The 18,205-nt window shown below is 36.4% G+C and overlaps 1 protein-coding gene across 14 annotated transcripts in view; it reads right to left on the bottom strand.

The window, feature by feature from the left end:
- The window catches only part of SCAPER (S-phase cyclin A associated protein in the ER), a 492,396-nt gene that overhangs the window by 352,857 nt on the left and 121,334 nt on the right, over positions 1–18,205 (bottom strand). For 12 of the 14 annotated variants that reach the window (XM_023552952.2, XM_023552948.2, XM_023552950.2 and 9 more), the window contains 3 exons: positions 9,835–10,097; positions 6,629–6,865; positions 507–677 (listed from right to left, as the gene is read on the bottom strand). In XM_023552952.2, the coding sequence (XP_023408720.1) occupies positions 507–677; positions 6,629–6,865; positions 9,835–10,097 (671 nt within the window). The remainder of the gene's footprint in view (positions 1–506; positions 678–6,628; positions 6,866–9,834; positions 10,098–18,205) is intronic. The other 2 variants (XM_010593775.3, XM_023552953.2) reach the window with 1 other exon arrangement.

Consider the following 18,205-nt stretch of genomic DNA (forward strand, 5'->3'; position numbering starts at 1 on the left):
TATATTATTACTACATAAATACTGACATATGCAGAACATACATTTGAAGAGTTCCAGATTATTTGCTGGGCATTAAAATTTAACAGGGAAATAAGTGAAACCATTACAGTTATTTTTAATTTTCAACAAATCACCCTCAGGAACATGTACTTCCTGAGGACCTAGTCAAAGCAAGGCAGTGTATAAATTATCTTAAAATTTTTCTTCTATCTCTACAAATTACGATCTAATGTTGAGTTCTTACTTTCTCTGGAATTCAATTTCTTGTTTTGAAAAATGAAATAACACAGCTTCCAACTTGGCGACTACGTCATATATAAAAACAATCATCATAACGCTAAAAAAATGTTGGCTGTAAGTTCTCGATCGCACTGATTATTATTACTATTGAAGATAATTTTTAAATAAATAAATTATAACTAAGGCTACATAACCTCTAAATATTTCTGGCCTAATTATTTCTCTTCTGAACATAATGTTTGAGCAATTATGTTAAAAATTCTCACTGAAAAATCACTGTCGTTGTCAGTTTCAATGTTAATCTCATTGTTTTCTTCAGCTTCAATTTCTCTAGTTAACTGTTCTTCTTCAGCAATGGCACTAGCAATGGCTTCTTCATTGGCCTTTTCTAAACGATCTGCTAACTCTTCTTTTTTAGCAAGAACTTCTGCCATAGACTACAAAGTTAAAAACAAACAAAAACAAGAATCATCTCTGGCCTGGAAAGTTAAGTCATCGCTTTTTTCTTCATGCTCTAATCATCAGCTCAACAGTATTAAAAAATAAAAAACAGCACTGATCTAAAATCATACAACCTGGGGCCCAGTATAGGCTCAACCATTTGTTAGTTGTGTGAGTTACCAGTTTCTTAAAACCAAGAGCCTGTTTCATATTCCATGAAATGGGACAATAATCCATAATCTACCTTCTTTATAAGACTGCTGCATATGAGAAACAGTAAAGCTATAAATGTAATTGTTGTATTAGTGACAAACTGTGAATTTCATTTGAGCGCCTAAATTAATAACACAGATCAAATACGCCCACTGAATAACAAAAGAAAAAAAATATGCTATAATGGGAACATGGAAAGAATTTATCCTGTAATGATGACAACACTTTTTAAACATATATACCTAACTTTAAAATATAATTAGAAGTAATACAGATAATATGCATCAGAACCATTAATTAAAAATCCACTGGGATAAGCTAAAGATAAACCCAAAAGCAACCAGTGAAATAATAAAACAAAAAGTTATAGCTAATAAACCAACAAAGAAGATAAAACGGAATTATAAAATATACTCGATTAACCCAAAAAGAGAAAAAAAAGATAAAGGCAGAAAAACAATAAGTCAAAGGGAAAACAAATAGTAAGATGGTCAATTTAAAACAAAGTATATGAATAATCACATTATTTTTAAGTAGTTTCAACACCCCAACTAACAGACAGAGATTGTAGAACTAGATAAAAAAGCAAGACCAAGCCATAGGCTGCCTGTAAGACACCTAATTTAAATATAAAGATACAAAAGGATTAAAGGTAAAAGATATACCATATACCATGCTAGCAATCATCAAAATAAGCTGAAGCGACTATATTAATATCAAACACAGTCAACTTCAGAGCAAAAATTATTACTAGTGATAAAGAACATCATCTCATAATGATTGAAAAAGGTCAATTCATCAAGAAAATCCTAAACATTTATAAACTTAGTAAGAAAGCTTCAAAATACATGAAGCAAAACCTGGTATAACTGTAAAAAGAAATAAACCCGGTCAAAATGTAAAATGATGCAGCCACGGTAGAAAACACTCTGACCATTCCTCAAAAAGGTTAAACATAAAGTTACCATATGGCCCAGCAATTCCACTGTAAGGCATATACCAAGGAAAAATAAAAAAACATATGTCCACACAAAAACTCTCACATGGGGAGCAGGAAAGCAGTGGAATGCAGACCTCAAATTCTTATAAAAAGACCAAACTTAATGATCAGACTGGGGCTAAGAAGGGCCCCAGAGGCCATGGTCCCCAGACCTTCTGTTAGCCCAAGACAGGAACCATTCCCAAAGCCAACTCTTCAGACAGGGATTGGACTGGAATATGGGATGGAAAATGATACTGGTGAAGAACGAGATTCTTGGATCAAGTAAACCCATGGGACTATGTTGGCATCTCCTGTCTGGAGGGGAGATGAGAGGGCAGAGGTACCAGAAGCTACCCGAATGGACATGAGGGGAGAGAGTGGAGGGAAGAACTGTGCTGTGTCATTGGAGGGAGAGCAATTAGAAGTGTATAGCAAGGTGCATGTAAATTTTTGTATGAGAGGCTGACCTGATTTGTAAACTTTCACTTAAAGCACAATAAAAATTAATTAAAAAAAAAAAAACTCTCACATGGAGTATCCATAGCAGCATTATTCATAATAGCCGAAATGACAAAACAGGAGATGCCAGAACAAAAATGGCAGAGTAAGAAGCTCTTTGCTCCTGACCCTACATAGAAAATTTTTGAAAATGCAGAAAATGACAGTACTGGCCTTCTCGGAATTCTGGTAAACAGTCGGGGGGCCACAGAAGCCAGGTGAAGACCTGTCAGAAGGGTAGGAAAACTCTAAGAATTTTTTTGATACTGCGTGAGTACCTACTCCACCCTTACTCAGCAGCCAGCTTAAAGTGGCCACTGTGTTTCCAGCTCCGGATCTTGGTCCCCGGTTCTGGAGTGAGCTAAGTGCACCTTATTGACAAAATATGGTATCTGCCTGCTTGAATCAGTCTAGTGACTACCTAAAAGTCTAAAACAAAGCATCTGTCTCTGTTGTGCCTACCTTGGAGGTTGTTCAGGACACAGGAGTAGCAGGCACAGCCTGACGCACTGAGATAACTAAGAAGCCACTGACTGCCCGGGCAAAAGTGGGCGATGAGAGGTCAGGGTCAAAACCCTAGAAAGAGAATCTTCTTGGGAAATTGGAGCACTTAAAGGTACCCAAGTTTGTGTAATATAGAGAGCATACGCATGCCCAGGGCAAGGCACATACCCCGAAAGACCTGAAGTAACCCTAAACTTTCTCCTCAGGCGGATCTCTCCGATCAGTGCAAGTCTGGTTAAGGACTGTTCCAGCATAGAGCTATTCTGTAAAGAGTGCAAGAGGTTTTTTCCCCCTCAGTGGTTTTTCTTCCATTTGTTTCTGCAAAAATAGTTTGTAAAAGTCACTAATCTAATGAACTACCACAGCCTCCAACAATAGTAAAAGAGAGGAAAGGAAAAAGGAAGTGAAAGAAAGAAATAAAAAGCAAACCTTAAGGTTTGCAAACTCTTGCCAACAAACCTTAAGAAAGGGGAGAAACTGTGTCCTAGAGCTGCATTGTTATACTATTCAAATGTTCCATTTTCAACAAAAATTCACGAGTCAGATAAACAGGGAAGAGTAGTCCATTTAAAGGAACAAAAACCAAGAGAAATCACTGGAAGACCAGACACTGTACCTACTAGATACAGATTTTAAAAGAACTGCTTTAAATATGCTGAAAGAACTAAAGGAAAACACGGACAAAGGTCTAAAGGAAAACAAGAATGTGTAAACCAATTGGGAATATTAACAGATGAAAATTATTTAAATTAAAAAACCTCTGGAGCTGAAAAGTACAATGAATGAAGTGAAAAATTCACTAGAGGAGTTCAAAAGCAGATTTAAGCTGGCAGAAGAATCTGAAAATTTGAAGACAGAACCAATTAAAACGGGTCAGTCTGAGGAATAAAAAGAAAAAGGAATGAAAAAAAATGAACAGACCACAAGAGACCCATGGAACACCAATAAGTGGGCAATATACACATCACAAGTCCTAGGAGAGAAGACAGAGGAGCAGAGAAAATATTTTAAGAAACAACGGCTGAAAACTTTCCAAATTTGACAAAGGACATAAATTTGCACATTCAGAAAGCTCAACAAACTGCAAATAGAATTAACCCAAAGCGATCTATGCCAAGACACATTATAACCAAACTGTCAAAAACCAAAGCTAGAGAGAGGATATTAAAAGCAGCAAGAGGAAAGAAAAACAGTTAAGTATAAGGGAATCCCAATAATACTACACGTCAATTTCTCCTCAGAAACCATGGTAGCCTGAAGGCAGTGGGATGATATATTCGAAGTGCTGAAAGAAAAAAATCTGCCATCCAAGAATCCTATACCCAGCAAGAGTGTCTTTTAAAAATGAGGGAGAAATTAAGACATTCCCAGATAAACAAAATATGGAGTTAGTTACTACCAGACCTGCTCTACAAGAAATGCTAAAGAAAGTCTTCCAGTTTGAAAGGGGAAGACAGTACATGATAACTCAAAGCTGTATGAGGAAATAAAGACCTTCGGTAAAGGTAATTTCAAGAAAAAATATATAGGCCAATTTTGCTGTATTTCTGGCTTTTAACTACGTTTGTTATGTTTTGCATGCTATAAAGGACAAAAGTATAAATAATAATTATAAATATATGACAAAAAATGACACTGGCCTTTTAATAGGAGCCCTGGTGATGCAATGCTTAAGTGTTCAGTTGCTAACCAAAAGGTCCTCAGTTTGAACCCACCTATGTAGCAGTCTGCTTCCATAAAGATTACAGCCTTGGAAACCCTATGAGGCCGCTCCACTCTGTCCTATATAGTTACTAAGTGTCAGAATCAAACTGATGGCAACAGGTGTGGTGTTTTTGGGGGGAGAAGGGCAGGGGGAGGAAGGAGTGGCACAGGAATAGAGTTTTTGTATGTTACTGAAGTTACGTTATCAATTTAAACTAGGTTGCTATAAAGTTAGGATAATAAATGTAATAACCATGGTAACCACAAAGAAAATTTCTTTTAAAACAGACATGAAACGAAATGATTCACCACAGGAAAAAATTGACTAAATGTGCAAAAAAGGGCAGTATTTGACAAAGGACAAAAAAAGCTGTAAGATACACATAAAAAAATGGAATGCAAGAGTATATACTGAAGACAGAGAAAAAAAGTGAAATGTAAGAAAGAGTATTATATTGATTGATTTTTACAATGCTGGCAAAAGTTGACCTTAAATAGAAAGGTTCTCAGTCATTTTGTGCTAAAAAGTTCTGTTAAATAAGAGAATTACTGATAATGTTTTGCCCTTTTTTTCTTTTTTTTTTTTTTTTTACCTGTACCAGTTACGTAAAAATGCTGTACTGTGGAAAAAAAGAAAAAACAGTTCTCTCATCTTCCCAGCAATTCTTTATAACCCAGCACACGGAAACTAAACGAGGTGAATGTCTAGATCTACCCAGAGAGTGTCTGCCATAAAAGCCAGTTATTTTTCAAATCTTGGTTTAGTTAAAACTCCTCTAGAAACTAAAAATACACTAATATTCATATTTTAAAGCAGAACTAAGTTTCTTTCAAGTATATAAATTTAACCCTCAAAATAATCAAAGGTTTTTATGACTCTACCACAATCGTACATATATGATCAAATTAAAAATGATGAGGAAAGAACTTCATAAATAATTGCTTTATGCTTATTAAGGTATAGGGCCTTTTTCCTCTTCTGAAATGTTACTTTCTCACAGAATCAAATTGCAAAATAAATAATTTAATATGATACTTAGTATGTAAACAAAAAACATTAATATGGTCAATTTCTACCCCCTACAATAAGCCCATTACTTCTGACCATAATTATGTAACCATAATTATGTTCAACCTTTAAAAAGTCTATTACTGTAAGACCCAAGTTATAGAACATATGGCTCTATCTTATTATAAGAATCTAAACATTTGTTTTTATTACTGTAACCCATTATTTTCTTTTTTCCTCCTTAAGCAACCCATATCAAGTTTCATCTGTACCTACTGTTACTCTTTCTCTAAACGGTCTATAATTTGATCTAATGCTATCTGTAGATCTTTCAACATTATTAGGCATTAAAGTGTTGAAAGAAACTATAGTGTACCGTGGCCTTTAAAAAATAAAATTTGAATAATTTTTCTCAACAATTTTTTTTATATGCCTTTTTCTTTGGAAAGGTACTTTTTAAACACAACTAGCATGACCTATTATGAATTATCCTCAGGGCAATTTTCTCAATACTAAAATGAGAAATAGAAAGAGATGAGCAGAAATGAGTAGTCAAGCAAAAACATAAACTTAGAAAAATCGATGCATTTTCAGAAACTCTGGAGTAGGAATGGTAAATAAATTTCATCTTAAAGTTCAACTCCAAGCAAATTACAGTAGCTGCATAAAGCACTTTGTTAAGAATTACAAAACTAAGTCCAGTAGGCACCATTTCCCATCTATCAGAGTGCTAGACATTGTACAAAAGATTTTGTTATTGGTTTGGTTTGTTAATCCTAAAGAATATTTGATCAAATCACATGCAAACTGTATGATTTTCAACAAGTTATTTAACTCTGAAAGTCTCACTTTCTTTCTCTACAAAACAAGAATCTTAATTATATCAAAAGGTTACTGTAAGAATAAAACATTAAAATAAAATAGTATACATAAAATCACTGTAAAGTGTAAAGTAATACACAATGCAAGTTATTATTATTATTGGGGTTTATGCCTCTTCAAAATATTTACCCAGAATTCTGATAAGTTGTTCTTACCAAGTTAGCAGCACTCACATTTGAAATATCTGACGGGTCCATTTCATTTTCTATCCTTGCTTTCTCTGCTGGAAATTTGTCTTCATTTGTTTGCAAAGGAGGTGTGTCAGCTTGCTGAGTAATTGAAACACACTCTGTTTCAACGTGAACAGCAGGTATCTCAGAAGCGCACACAGAATCATCTTGTAAGAAACCACTGCCAGAGCTTCTAATATCATCCAATGTACTCACTGTGAACTAACAAAACACATTTATAGAATGAATCAGAGATCATAAAAAACACTCACCAAATATTTCACTCTAGAAAAGCTGATGCTGCTTAATCTACCAACTCTGAAGTAGCAGTTGACTATCTGACAGACATCTCGCTTATTATCAAGTCATCTCTTTTCTGTCATGTTTCAATTTTAAGAACAGAGGAAAAAAAAAAAACCAACATTAGGTGGCCACAAATTTTATTTGCATGCCTATTATACATCCGGGCACTGTCTGAAGTGCTCTAAGGGATTAACCAATATCTGCGGTATATTGTAATTACATTTTCTTTTAGTATGCTAATTTCTGATGAGCATTTTACATGCCTCACAAAATAAATCTAGTCACAAGTATAACACTTTGTCTTATACTCTTACAACTACAGATATTTACATGGTCTCTTGAGAAGAATGTCTAATATGAAGAGAGAGTATTCAGTGCTTTTGAAAAACACCCTGAAGACATTTTTCATCAAAATATATTTGAGGACATTCTACTCAAAAACATGAAACTTGTTCTCCTCCGGTAAAATTAACACAACCTCAAAGTACCATTGATGAAGACCCACCCAATACATGGTACCAACTCTCAGATATAAAAGAGAAATGCACCATAAAGGGGGAGTTACCATATTTTTATACAAATAATGCACGCTTTCTAGGCTTGTTTGCCAACCGCGCCCTCCCCCCACCGTGAAGTACTTCCATAAGTGTGCTATACTAATTTTTTTCACAGCAACATGTAAAAAAAAATTTGACACAGCAGCATTTACAAAAATAGCAAACAGAACCAAGCTTTTACTTTCACTTTCTAACAGGGTACAGAAAAAACAGTGCCATGTTTTCCAATTATACTCAGAGTGATGAGCTCCAAGTTGAAGAACCAAAATCTAAACTTGTGAATTTAGAATTCACTGACATCACTTCTTAAACAAACATTAGATAAACTTTGTGGGGCCACAAAAACCCCAGTTTGATTAATTATTTATATAAATATTAAACTTGGCCAAGTCTTATAAACTACTTTTAAAGTTCTACTATTGGTCAGGACTTAGAGGGCCCCAAAGTGTTGATTTTAGCATAAGCATTATTTAAATTTTATCACATTGTTTATATTGCTATCAACATTATTTATATGTCAGTCACCGTGGTTTATAATCTTCTTGGCAATATTTATATTAGCATTACTGATGTTTACGATACAGTAAACCCTGTTTGTTAAAAAATATTATTTATATAACAAAATAAATGCTAAAACTCTAAAGTGATGTTGAGAAAATATATAAATATGCTAATTCCCTTCTTAAAAGGACAGTGGAGAAAACAAATACTGTCATGAGCTTGGCCATCATCAGTACTGAACTTTTATACTGAACATTTTAGCAATAGCGTAATTTCTCAAAAGTCGTATGTACGGTTTATTCCTGAAATCCCAATATCACATAAATTTACTCACTATACAAAACCAGCGTAACTTTTACATTATAGTTTTTAGCTAAAATATATGTTAACAAAAATGCTAAATGTTTGCTAAGTAATATAAAAAGTTATTTCTTCACCAAGCTTTGGTTTACTTAAAATTTTAAAGTTATACTCAACAAATATGTACTGATTACTTCCTATGTGTTTAGGACTCTGCTTCATATCATGAGAAATCAAAAAGCAACATAACAGACTGCCTGCAAGAAGCTTCCAATCTCAGGCAGGTGTAAAAAGTACACACTAAAGAGTTACAGAACATTGGGGCAGTGTAGGATTAAGAGCCATTAATTAAGGAGGAAAACAAGAACATCAAGAGTTCCAGTAAAAATAAATACCCTAAAAGTAAAGAGACAGAAATTTAAAAAGGCAGATATGATTCTAGACTGAAAAATATTACTATTTTACAACTTACTTATCTAATTCCCATACTACAATATCAAAGAATATCTCCTATATTTCATTAGTCATTTTATATAAAAATACACAAATTGAACATGAATCTTTATATTTACAAATACCTAAAAAAGATACATTCCTTCACCAATTAAATAAAATAAATTTCAAGTAGATTAACAGAACCAATATTGGGAACATTAACTTTAAAGAATATAGTAAATACTAGCAAATTACTCTACACTTCATTTGCAAAAAGGACAAGTAGAACAATTTCAAAATCATCCATCCATAATTATTTTTAATAACACTCCAAATGAAGGAGGAGAATACCACTTAACCAACTGATCAAAGTTACCAACAAACTTGGGTAAACTGATACCATATGCCTCTGAAGTGTGACACCTAAGAACGATCACTTTATTCCTGCCCAAACTCAATCATGAACAATGAGTACACAAACTGAAGGACATTCTACTCCAAAACATAGCCAGTATTCTTCAAAAATATTAATGTCATGGAAGACAAAGATAGGCTAAAGAACTGTCACAGATGAAAGACAATTCAAAAAAAAAAAAACTAAATACAATGTATGATTCTGGATTGAATCTTGGATCAGGAGAAAAATTTTTATGAAGAAATAACTGGGGCAGATGGAAAATTTTGAGTATTTGTAGTATTGTCAGTATTAGACAATACTATAAAAATGTTAAATTCCCTGAAGTTGATAATTATATTGTGGTTATGTAAACAAATTTCCTTGTTCTCTGGTTATACATATTTAAAGGTGAATGGTTATGATGTCTGCAAAATACTACCTAAAATCAGCCTACAGTACGTGTATGTGACAGAAAGAAAGAGAGAAAAGAAAAAAAAATAAAGCAAAATGTTAACAACTGCTGAATCTAGATGAAGGGTATATGCAGGCTCATTCTATCCTTGCTACTTTTCTGTAGATTTAAAATTTTTCAAAATAAAAAGCTGAAAACAAAGACAAAAAATATGGCATTTCAGCAAACACACACACCTTTTTTAAAAGGGCAGTAAAAGGAGTTATTTTCAAAGGGTACTACCTACCTGGGTTCTTTCAGCAAGAGGATGCTCACAAGAGTGTAAAGAGTCTTTGGGCCGAGACTCGACAGTATTAGGAGGTCCATCTCCAACAAATTCACCTTCCTGTATGCTTTCATCAGATAAAAGACGTACATTTTCTTTATCACTGTCATCCTTGGACATTAAAGCTTCTGTTGCTAATGAAACTTTTGGCATCACTGCTGTCGATCGTGAACGAACAGGCCTTCCTCTCTGAACAGTCTCCCATCCTTCAGCATCTTTCCGTTCTATGCAATTGGGGGCGGGAGGGAATCAAGATTTCTTTAGAAGATGAAAATTTTCTGAAATCCATCAAAGAAAACCATCTTCTAATTTAATTCCTATTAAATATAATATACAAACATGGCACTAATCAGTCGTGTTTGTGCAAGCTATATTATATATATTATCTCTGATTCCTATAATTACCATGTTAAAAAAAAAAAAAAAAAACCATTGCCATTGAGTCAATTCCAACTCATAGCGATTCTATAAGACAGAGTAGAACTGACCCAAGGAACACCTGGTAGATCCAAACAACCGACCACCTGGTTAGCAGCCAAGCTCTTAACCACTATGCCACTAGGGCTCCTGGTAAGTAATAACAGTATAATAATTAAGGTTTATATAGTGTGTACAGAAGCCCTGGTGACACAGTGGTTAAGTGCTCAACTTCAAACTGAAAGGTAGGCAGTTTGAACCCACTAGCTGCTCTCGGGAGAAAGACGTGGCAGTCTGCTCCTGTAAAGATTTACAGCCCTTGACCTCTAAAATCTACATGTTACTGCAAAAACTCAACAACAAAAAGACAAATAACCCAATTAAAAAATGGGCAAAGGATATGAACAGACACTTCACAAAAGAAGATATTCAGGTAGCTAACAGATACATGAGGAAATGCTCAGGATCATTAGCCATTAGAGAAATGCAAATCAAAACTACAATGAGATTCCATCTCACTCCAACGAGGCTGGCATTAAGCCAAAACACACAAAATAATAACTGTTGGAGAGGTTGTGGAGAGACTGAACACTTAGACACTGCTGGTGGGAATGTAAAATGGTACAACCACTTCGGAAATCGATTTGGCGCTTCCTTAAATTGCTGGAGATAGAACTACCACATGATTCAGCAATCTCACTCCTTGGAATATATCCTAGAGAAGTAAGAGCCGACACACAAACAGATATATGCACACCCATATTCAGTGCAGCACTGTTTACAATAGCAAAAAGATGGAAGCAACCAAGGTGCCCATCAACAGATAAATGGATAAATACATTATGGTATATTCACACAATGGAATACTACCAATCCATAAAAAACAACGGTGAATCTGTGAGACATTTCATAACATACAGGAATCTGGAAGGCATTATGCTGAGTGAAATTAGTTGCAAAAGGACAGCTATTGTATGAGACCACTATTATAAGAACTCAAGAAATAGTTTAAACAGAGAAGAAAATATTTTTTGATGGTTATAAGAAGGGGAGGAGGGAGGGAGGAAGAGGAGGATTCACTAATTAGATAGTAGACAAGGACTAATTTAGGTGAAGGGAAGGACAACACGCAATACAGGAGAGGGCAGCACAACTGGACTAAACCAAAAGTAAAGAAGTCTCCTGAATAAACCAAATGCTTTGAAGACCAGTGTAGCGGGGTCGGGGTTTGGAGACCATGGTTTCAGGGGACATCTAGGACAAGTGGCATAATAAAACCTGTTAAGAAAACATCCTGCATCCCATCTTGGGGAGTGGCATCTGGGGTCTTAAACGCTAGCAAGTGGCCATCTAAGATGCATCAATTGGTCTCAACCCACCTGGAGCAAAGAATAATGAAGAACACAAGAGACACAGGTAAGTACGAGCCTAAGGGTCAGCATGGGCCACGTGAATCAGAGACTACATCAGCCTGAGACCAGAAGAACTAGATGGTGCCTGGCTACAACCAATGACTGCCATGACAGGGTACGCAATGAAGAATCCCTGAAGGAGGAGAGCAGTGGGATGCAGACCTCAAATTCTCATAAAAAGACCAGAGTTAATGGTCTGACTGAGACTAGAAAGACGCCAGAGGTCATGGTCCCCAGACCTTCTGTTAGCCCAAGACAGAAACCATTCCCAAAGCCAACTCTTCAGACAGGGATTGGACTGAAATATAAGACAGAAAATGATGCTGGTGAGGAATGAGCTTCTTGGATCAAGCAGACATATGAGGCTATGTGTGCAGCTCCTATCTGGCAGGGAGATGTGAAGGCCAAGGGGGACAGAAGCTGGCTGAATGGACACAGAAATACAGGGTGGAGAGAAGGAGTGTGCTGTCTCATTAGAGGGAGAGCAACTAGGAGCATATAGCAAGGTGTATTTAAGGCTTTGTATGAAAGGCTGACTTGATTTGTAAACTTTCACTTAAAGCACAATAAAAATTAAAAAAGAAAAAGATTTACAGCCTTGGAAACCGTATGTACAGGACAGTTCTACTCTATCCTATAGGGCTGCTGTGAGTCAGAATCAACTCGATGGCAATAGCTATAGTGTATACTAGGTGCCAACACTATCATATTATAGATGAGGAAACTATCACAAACCTTACTAGTAAAAATAAAGCCAAGAAGTAAATCCAGACAAACTGGCTCTGGTAATATATGCACCAAATGGTTACGTAAAACTGCCTTGCCATCTTTCAGAATCCTAACTCTGAAATCCAATGTCTTTCCTCTATCTCAGTTCTAAAAATATAACTTGCCTTAAACAAACTATTTCAATGATCATAAAATTACAGAATATTAATTGAAGAAATTCTATAGGACCTAGTCCAACATTTCACCAGACATACAGAGAAACTAAGGGTCCACGTCCAAAGACACACAGCAAAAAAGCACAAAATAAATTTATCTTCTAAAATGTTTCAAAATGTCACATCTTGGTGTATATTTTTATATAGTGATGTATATAGCCACAATGTCAAATTTTACTAGTTAATTGTAGTCTTCCAAAATCAATATGAAGACTTCCAGTTCTGGCCTAGGTGGAGTAGCCTCATCTCCATCTCTGAGTCCACTGGACAAAACACAACAAACAACCATAGGAAGATTCTGAGACACAGAAAGAAGGCAGACTCCCTATCGACCCTGGGACTTGAATAGCACAGCAGTGAGTTCCCTGAGTTTCCTTATTGCCTCCCATATATCCCACACAGGAGCTGCAGAAACCTCCACCCCAGGAACACTAGCAGGTACAGGAAAATTAGCATCAAGACAAACCTAGAATACAAGTTATCTGCTTCCAAAAACAATGGCAAAACAGGCATAGGACAGACATTCCCATTCCAAAAGGCAGAAATTGAAGACAAAAAAAAGGGGTCAAGGGTCACAAACACATCTGAAACCCAGCACAATTCACTAGATTTCAAGGCTTGAAAATAATCCTCTGTCCTCCAGGCCCAGCCGAGTAGCAGCCCTGTCCCCTCTGACCTGGGCAGCAGTGCTATATGCCTCCCGTCCTGGGCCAGGAAGGGAGGGTGGGTAGCCTCACACCCTGGAACCAAGGACATGGAGTCCCCACCCCTCCAGACCCATGCCAGCAGCTTTGCTGGCCTATGAATCGCTCTGGGAATCATCCTTTCTTTTTCTTGAAGGACAACAGCTGTTTGTAGTCAGTTACATAGGCCCATTTCCTAACCATCAAATCCCAGGAGTCACAAAGTTTTCCTTCATTTCAATCCATAGAGATTTCATCCCCTTCAGTCTAAACTGGCAGCATTTCTGTTGGGATGGATGACTGGGCCCCTAAGTCACAGACCTAATCTTGTTGGCAAACAGTTGTCCAGCCACACTGTTGTTGTTCTCACCAGAACACTTTCTTAATTTTTAGACTATCAATAGACTGAGAATTTACCAAATCTTCAAATTCTGGTTCCTTTTTGTACAGTTCATTCCTCAATTTATCACTTTCCCCTTGCATTTTCTTATAAGCAGCAAGAAGAAGCCAGGCTGCACCTTCTAAATTTTGCTTAGAAATCTCCTCAGCTAAATATCCAATACAGGATCACTATGAGCTGGAATAGACTCAAAGGCAAGGGTATTTTTAATGGGCAAATATCCAAGTTCATCATTTACAAGTTACACTTTCCACAAACATTTGAACATAATTCAGTCAAGTTCTTTGCTGCTTTACAACAAGAATTGCCTTTCCTCCAGGGTACAATAACATGTTCATCATTTCCTTTTAAGGCCTCTCCAGAAGCAAATTTAAGGTCCAAATTTCTAGCACCTTTCTGTTCACAACAGCAGAAGCTTTCTCTACAGCTCTCCTCATTTCTTTCTGAGTCCTCACTGAATTGCCTTTAATACCCATAATTCTACCAACAGCCTCTTTAAGGCAACCTAGCCTTTTACTAACACACGCCTCAAAACTTTCCCAGCCTCCACCCATTACCCAATCTCAAAGCCACTTCTATACTCTTAGGTATTTATTACAGCAACTCTCCGCCTTTAGTACCAAAATCTGTATTAGGGCTCTCCAGAAAAATAGAACCAATAAAGTGTGTGGGGTGGGTGGGTTCATGTGTGGGTGTGGGTGTGGGTGTGGGTGTGTAGAAAGAGACTGACTGATTGACTGACTTTATGGAATTGATTCAAGTGATTGTGGAGGCTGGTAAGTACAAAATCCATAGGTCGGGCAACAGGTTAGAAACTCTGGCAGTCTTAAATCTGAAAACTCCAGCTGGTTATCTACGTAAGTCTTGAGGTAGAATCTTCCTCCTTCAGGAAACTTCAGTTTTTGCTCTTAAGGCCTTCAACTAGTTGAATAAGGCCCAATCACGTTAAGGAGGTAATCGTTTTTTTACTTAAAGTCAACTGATGTAAATGTTAATCACATGTAATACCTTCATAGCAACATCTAAACTAGTGTTTGAACAAACTGGGTACGACAGTCTCGTCAACCTGACGCATAAAACTAACCATTATAACATCTATGAAAAACAAAGAGCTAACTAACATCATACTTAATGGTGAAACGCGCCATGCCTTCCCACTAAGATCTGGAAGACAACAAGAATTTTCGCTCTGACCACTTCTAGTCAGTATTATATTAGAGGTTGCAGTCAAGGCAATTAGGCAAGAAAAAGAAATAAAAGTCATTCATATGGGAAAGGAAAAAGTGAAACTATCTTTATTCACAGATGACATGGCATTATACATAAAAAAATTCTAAGGAATCCACTAAAAATATATTTGAACTGGTAAATGAGCCCATCGAGGTTACAAGACACACGATCAATATGTAAACCAACCAAATGTCCCTCAACTGATTAATAGATAAATAAAATGTGGTATATCTATACAATGGACTATTTGGCAATAAAAAGAAATGAATTACTGAAACATGCTACAACACGGATAAAGCTTAAAAATATTACACTAAGTTGAAGAAGTCAATCACAAAAGACCACGTATCATGTGATTCCATTTTTATGAAATTTGTAGAATAGGCAAATCTATGTTGTTGCTGTTGTTGTTAGGTGCTGTTGAGTTGGTTCTGACTCGTAGCAACGCTGTGTACCACAGAACAAAACACTGCCCAGTCCTGCGCCATGCTTCAGCCCACTGCTGCAGCCACTGTGTCAATCCATCTTGTTGAGGGTCTTCCTCTTTTCCACTGACCCTATACTTTACCAAGCATGATGTTCTTCTCCAGGGACCGATCTCTCCTGACAACATGGCCAAAGTACGTAAGATGTAGTCTCACAATCCTTGCTTCTAAGCAGCATTCTGGTTGTACTTCTTCCAAAACAGATGTGTTCATTCCTTTGGCAGTCCATGGTATATTCAACATTCTTCGCCAACACCACAATTCAAATCAAACTGATTATGCTATTTTAAAAAACATAATGGCTATGGTCATATAGTGCCCTGGTGGCACAGTGGTTAAGAGCTGGGCTGCTTACCAAAAAGTCTGCGGTTTGAATCTACCAGCCGCTCTTTAGAAACCCTATGAAGAAGTTCTACTGTGTCCTACAGGGTCACTATGAGTCAGAATCTACTCAGCAGCAAAGCATTTGGGTTTTTGATATGCTCATATATTTTATATTTATTTTAAGTAAAGACTATTAGAAAATACCTGTAATCTTTTACCTGACCAATGTGGACTTTGAAATCTCTAAGGGGATACTATGTTTAATTTTTTTTAACTAGTATGACAATTTTTCAAATACACAAAATAGAACTCCATGCTCCCATCATCACCTAGCTCCAACAATTATCAACATTCTGCCACTCTCATCTCATCTATTTCCCCTTCCCCATTGTTTTTCTGGAAATATTTTAAAGCAAATACTAGACATCATACCATTTCACCTGTAAATTCTTCAGTACATATCCTTAAAAGATAGGAATTTTTTTAAAAATACAACCACCATACCATTAGGAAGGAAAACAAAACTAATGATAATGCCTTAACATCATACAATATCCAGTCAACGTTCAGTTTTCCTCCATGTTTAACTTTTTAGAAGCTGAGTACATAATTTTATATATTCCTACTTTATTATCCTTTAAATATTATACATAAAATGTCGGTTAAGAGAAAATTCATAAAAATAACACTTAAAAAAACCACACATACAAAAAAGGTAATAATAATAACTAAATTTTAAAATTGAGAAAGTTTAACAGAAAATTTTAGTTTCCAGTTGATTTAGCTGGCTCACCCTTAGGAGCACTATGATTAAGCACTCTACTTTTTTAAAAGGAAAGAAAAACACTCTTTTTTGAAAGCTTTCTTATAGAAAGAAATACTGCTTAAAACTTGGACCTACTCCACTACCCAATGAGATGGCCAACGCAAACACTATCACATAGAAAAAAAATCAAAATAATAACTGAAGCAAGTCAAAAAAGCAGCAGAAACTATAACTTAGGTTTCTTAGAAGTTAGTTATGGACAAAGAATATTTTTAACGTACCTTCAGTGAAAACTATGTTGAAAAATTATTCCCATAATAAAAAATATTTGTTGAGGACAGCAAATCATGCAATTAAATTGTCAATCTAAATACTATGATAATCTTAAGAAGAACACAAAGGACAAAATTATATTTCATATTTTGATTTTTACCCTCCAGAACATTTTTTTTAATTTACAAATGTCATTACTAAACCAAGAAAAAAAAAAAAAATCTACTGCCATCGAGATAATTCCAACTGACAGCAACCCTAAAAAAATTCAAGTCAATTCAGCTAATAACTCAAGAGAACCTCGAATGATCCCAACCTGATTGTGATGTATTATCATTTTTACTGCTGATTTAATATTTTTAAGATCAACATTTAAGAGATAACATTCTACTTTATTGCAATTTCCTTGTTAGGTTTTAATATTAAGGTCATGCCAGCATCATGAAATAAGCAGGGGGAGGTACGCTAACAAGCTAGAGGCACAGTGGGCAAATCTCACCTGTATTGCTAACTGCATGGTAAGGATCAGCATGAATCTAATTTCTACCTGGAAACAGATCCAGAACTAACTTCTTTGTCCTTGTCACCAGCTGCCCTAGGGGCACACTCTCTCCAACCTCCAGCCGCCCACAGCTGGTTTGGAGCTCTGGCTGCAGATGTCTACTGCCCATGCAGCCCTTCTCTGATCCTAGCCACCCGAAGCCAGGTCAGAACACACAAGTTAGAAGGACCTCGTCCTTCGGATCTACTGCCCATGCAGCCTTTCTCTGACCCAGCCACCCTGAGCTAAGTCAGAGCACACAAGTTAGAAAGACTCTGTTCTTCAGACCGCCAAATTGGCAGACAGCACTCCTGCCAGCTCTCATTGCCCCTGAGGTTCGTTAATCCACTGAACTGGCTCACAGAATCCACGGAAAGTATCTATACTTACAGTTACCCATTTAATATAATCAGAAAGGATACAAACGAAGAGACACACCAGGCAAGTTCTGGGACGGGTATCTGTGGAAGACTTCCATTGTCCTCAGGGATGTGCACCCCACTCCTGGACCTGTGTATTTATTGTCTCCAATCCAGGAAGCCTCTGATACTTCTGAGTTTGAAGTATTTTATTGACTTCATTCCATAGTCCTGATTGGGGTCTCAGTCCACAGTCATGATGGATTGAATCATTGAATACGTATGATTAGATTATGCCATTTTCCCTTCCTGAGGTTAGCTGACTGGGTGGGGTCTATATAGCCCCCACTCATCTGCACACATTCTCAAGTGATATCTATAGGTTTTACATGAATGAGGCACCTCTACTGCTAGAGAATTCCAAGGGCTATTTTTCAGGAACCAAAGACAAAGTCCAAATCAAGTTCTTTGTAAAGGAAAGAGAGTTCTCACTTTTTT

Source organism: Loxodonta africana, chromosome 13, assembly GCF_030014295.1.
Source record: "Loxodonta africana isolate mLoxAfr1 chromosome 13, mLoxAfr1.hap2, whole genome shotgun sequence".
NCBI classification, from domain to species: Eukaryota; Metazoa; Chordata; class Mammalia; order Proboscidea; family Elephantidae; genus Loxodonta; species Loxodonta africana.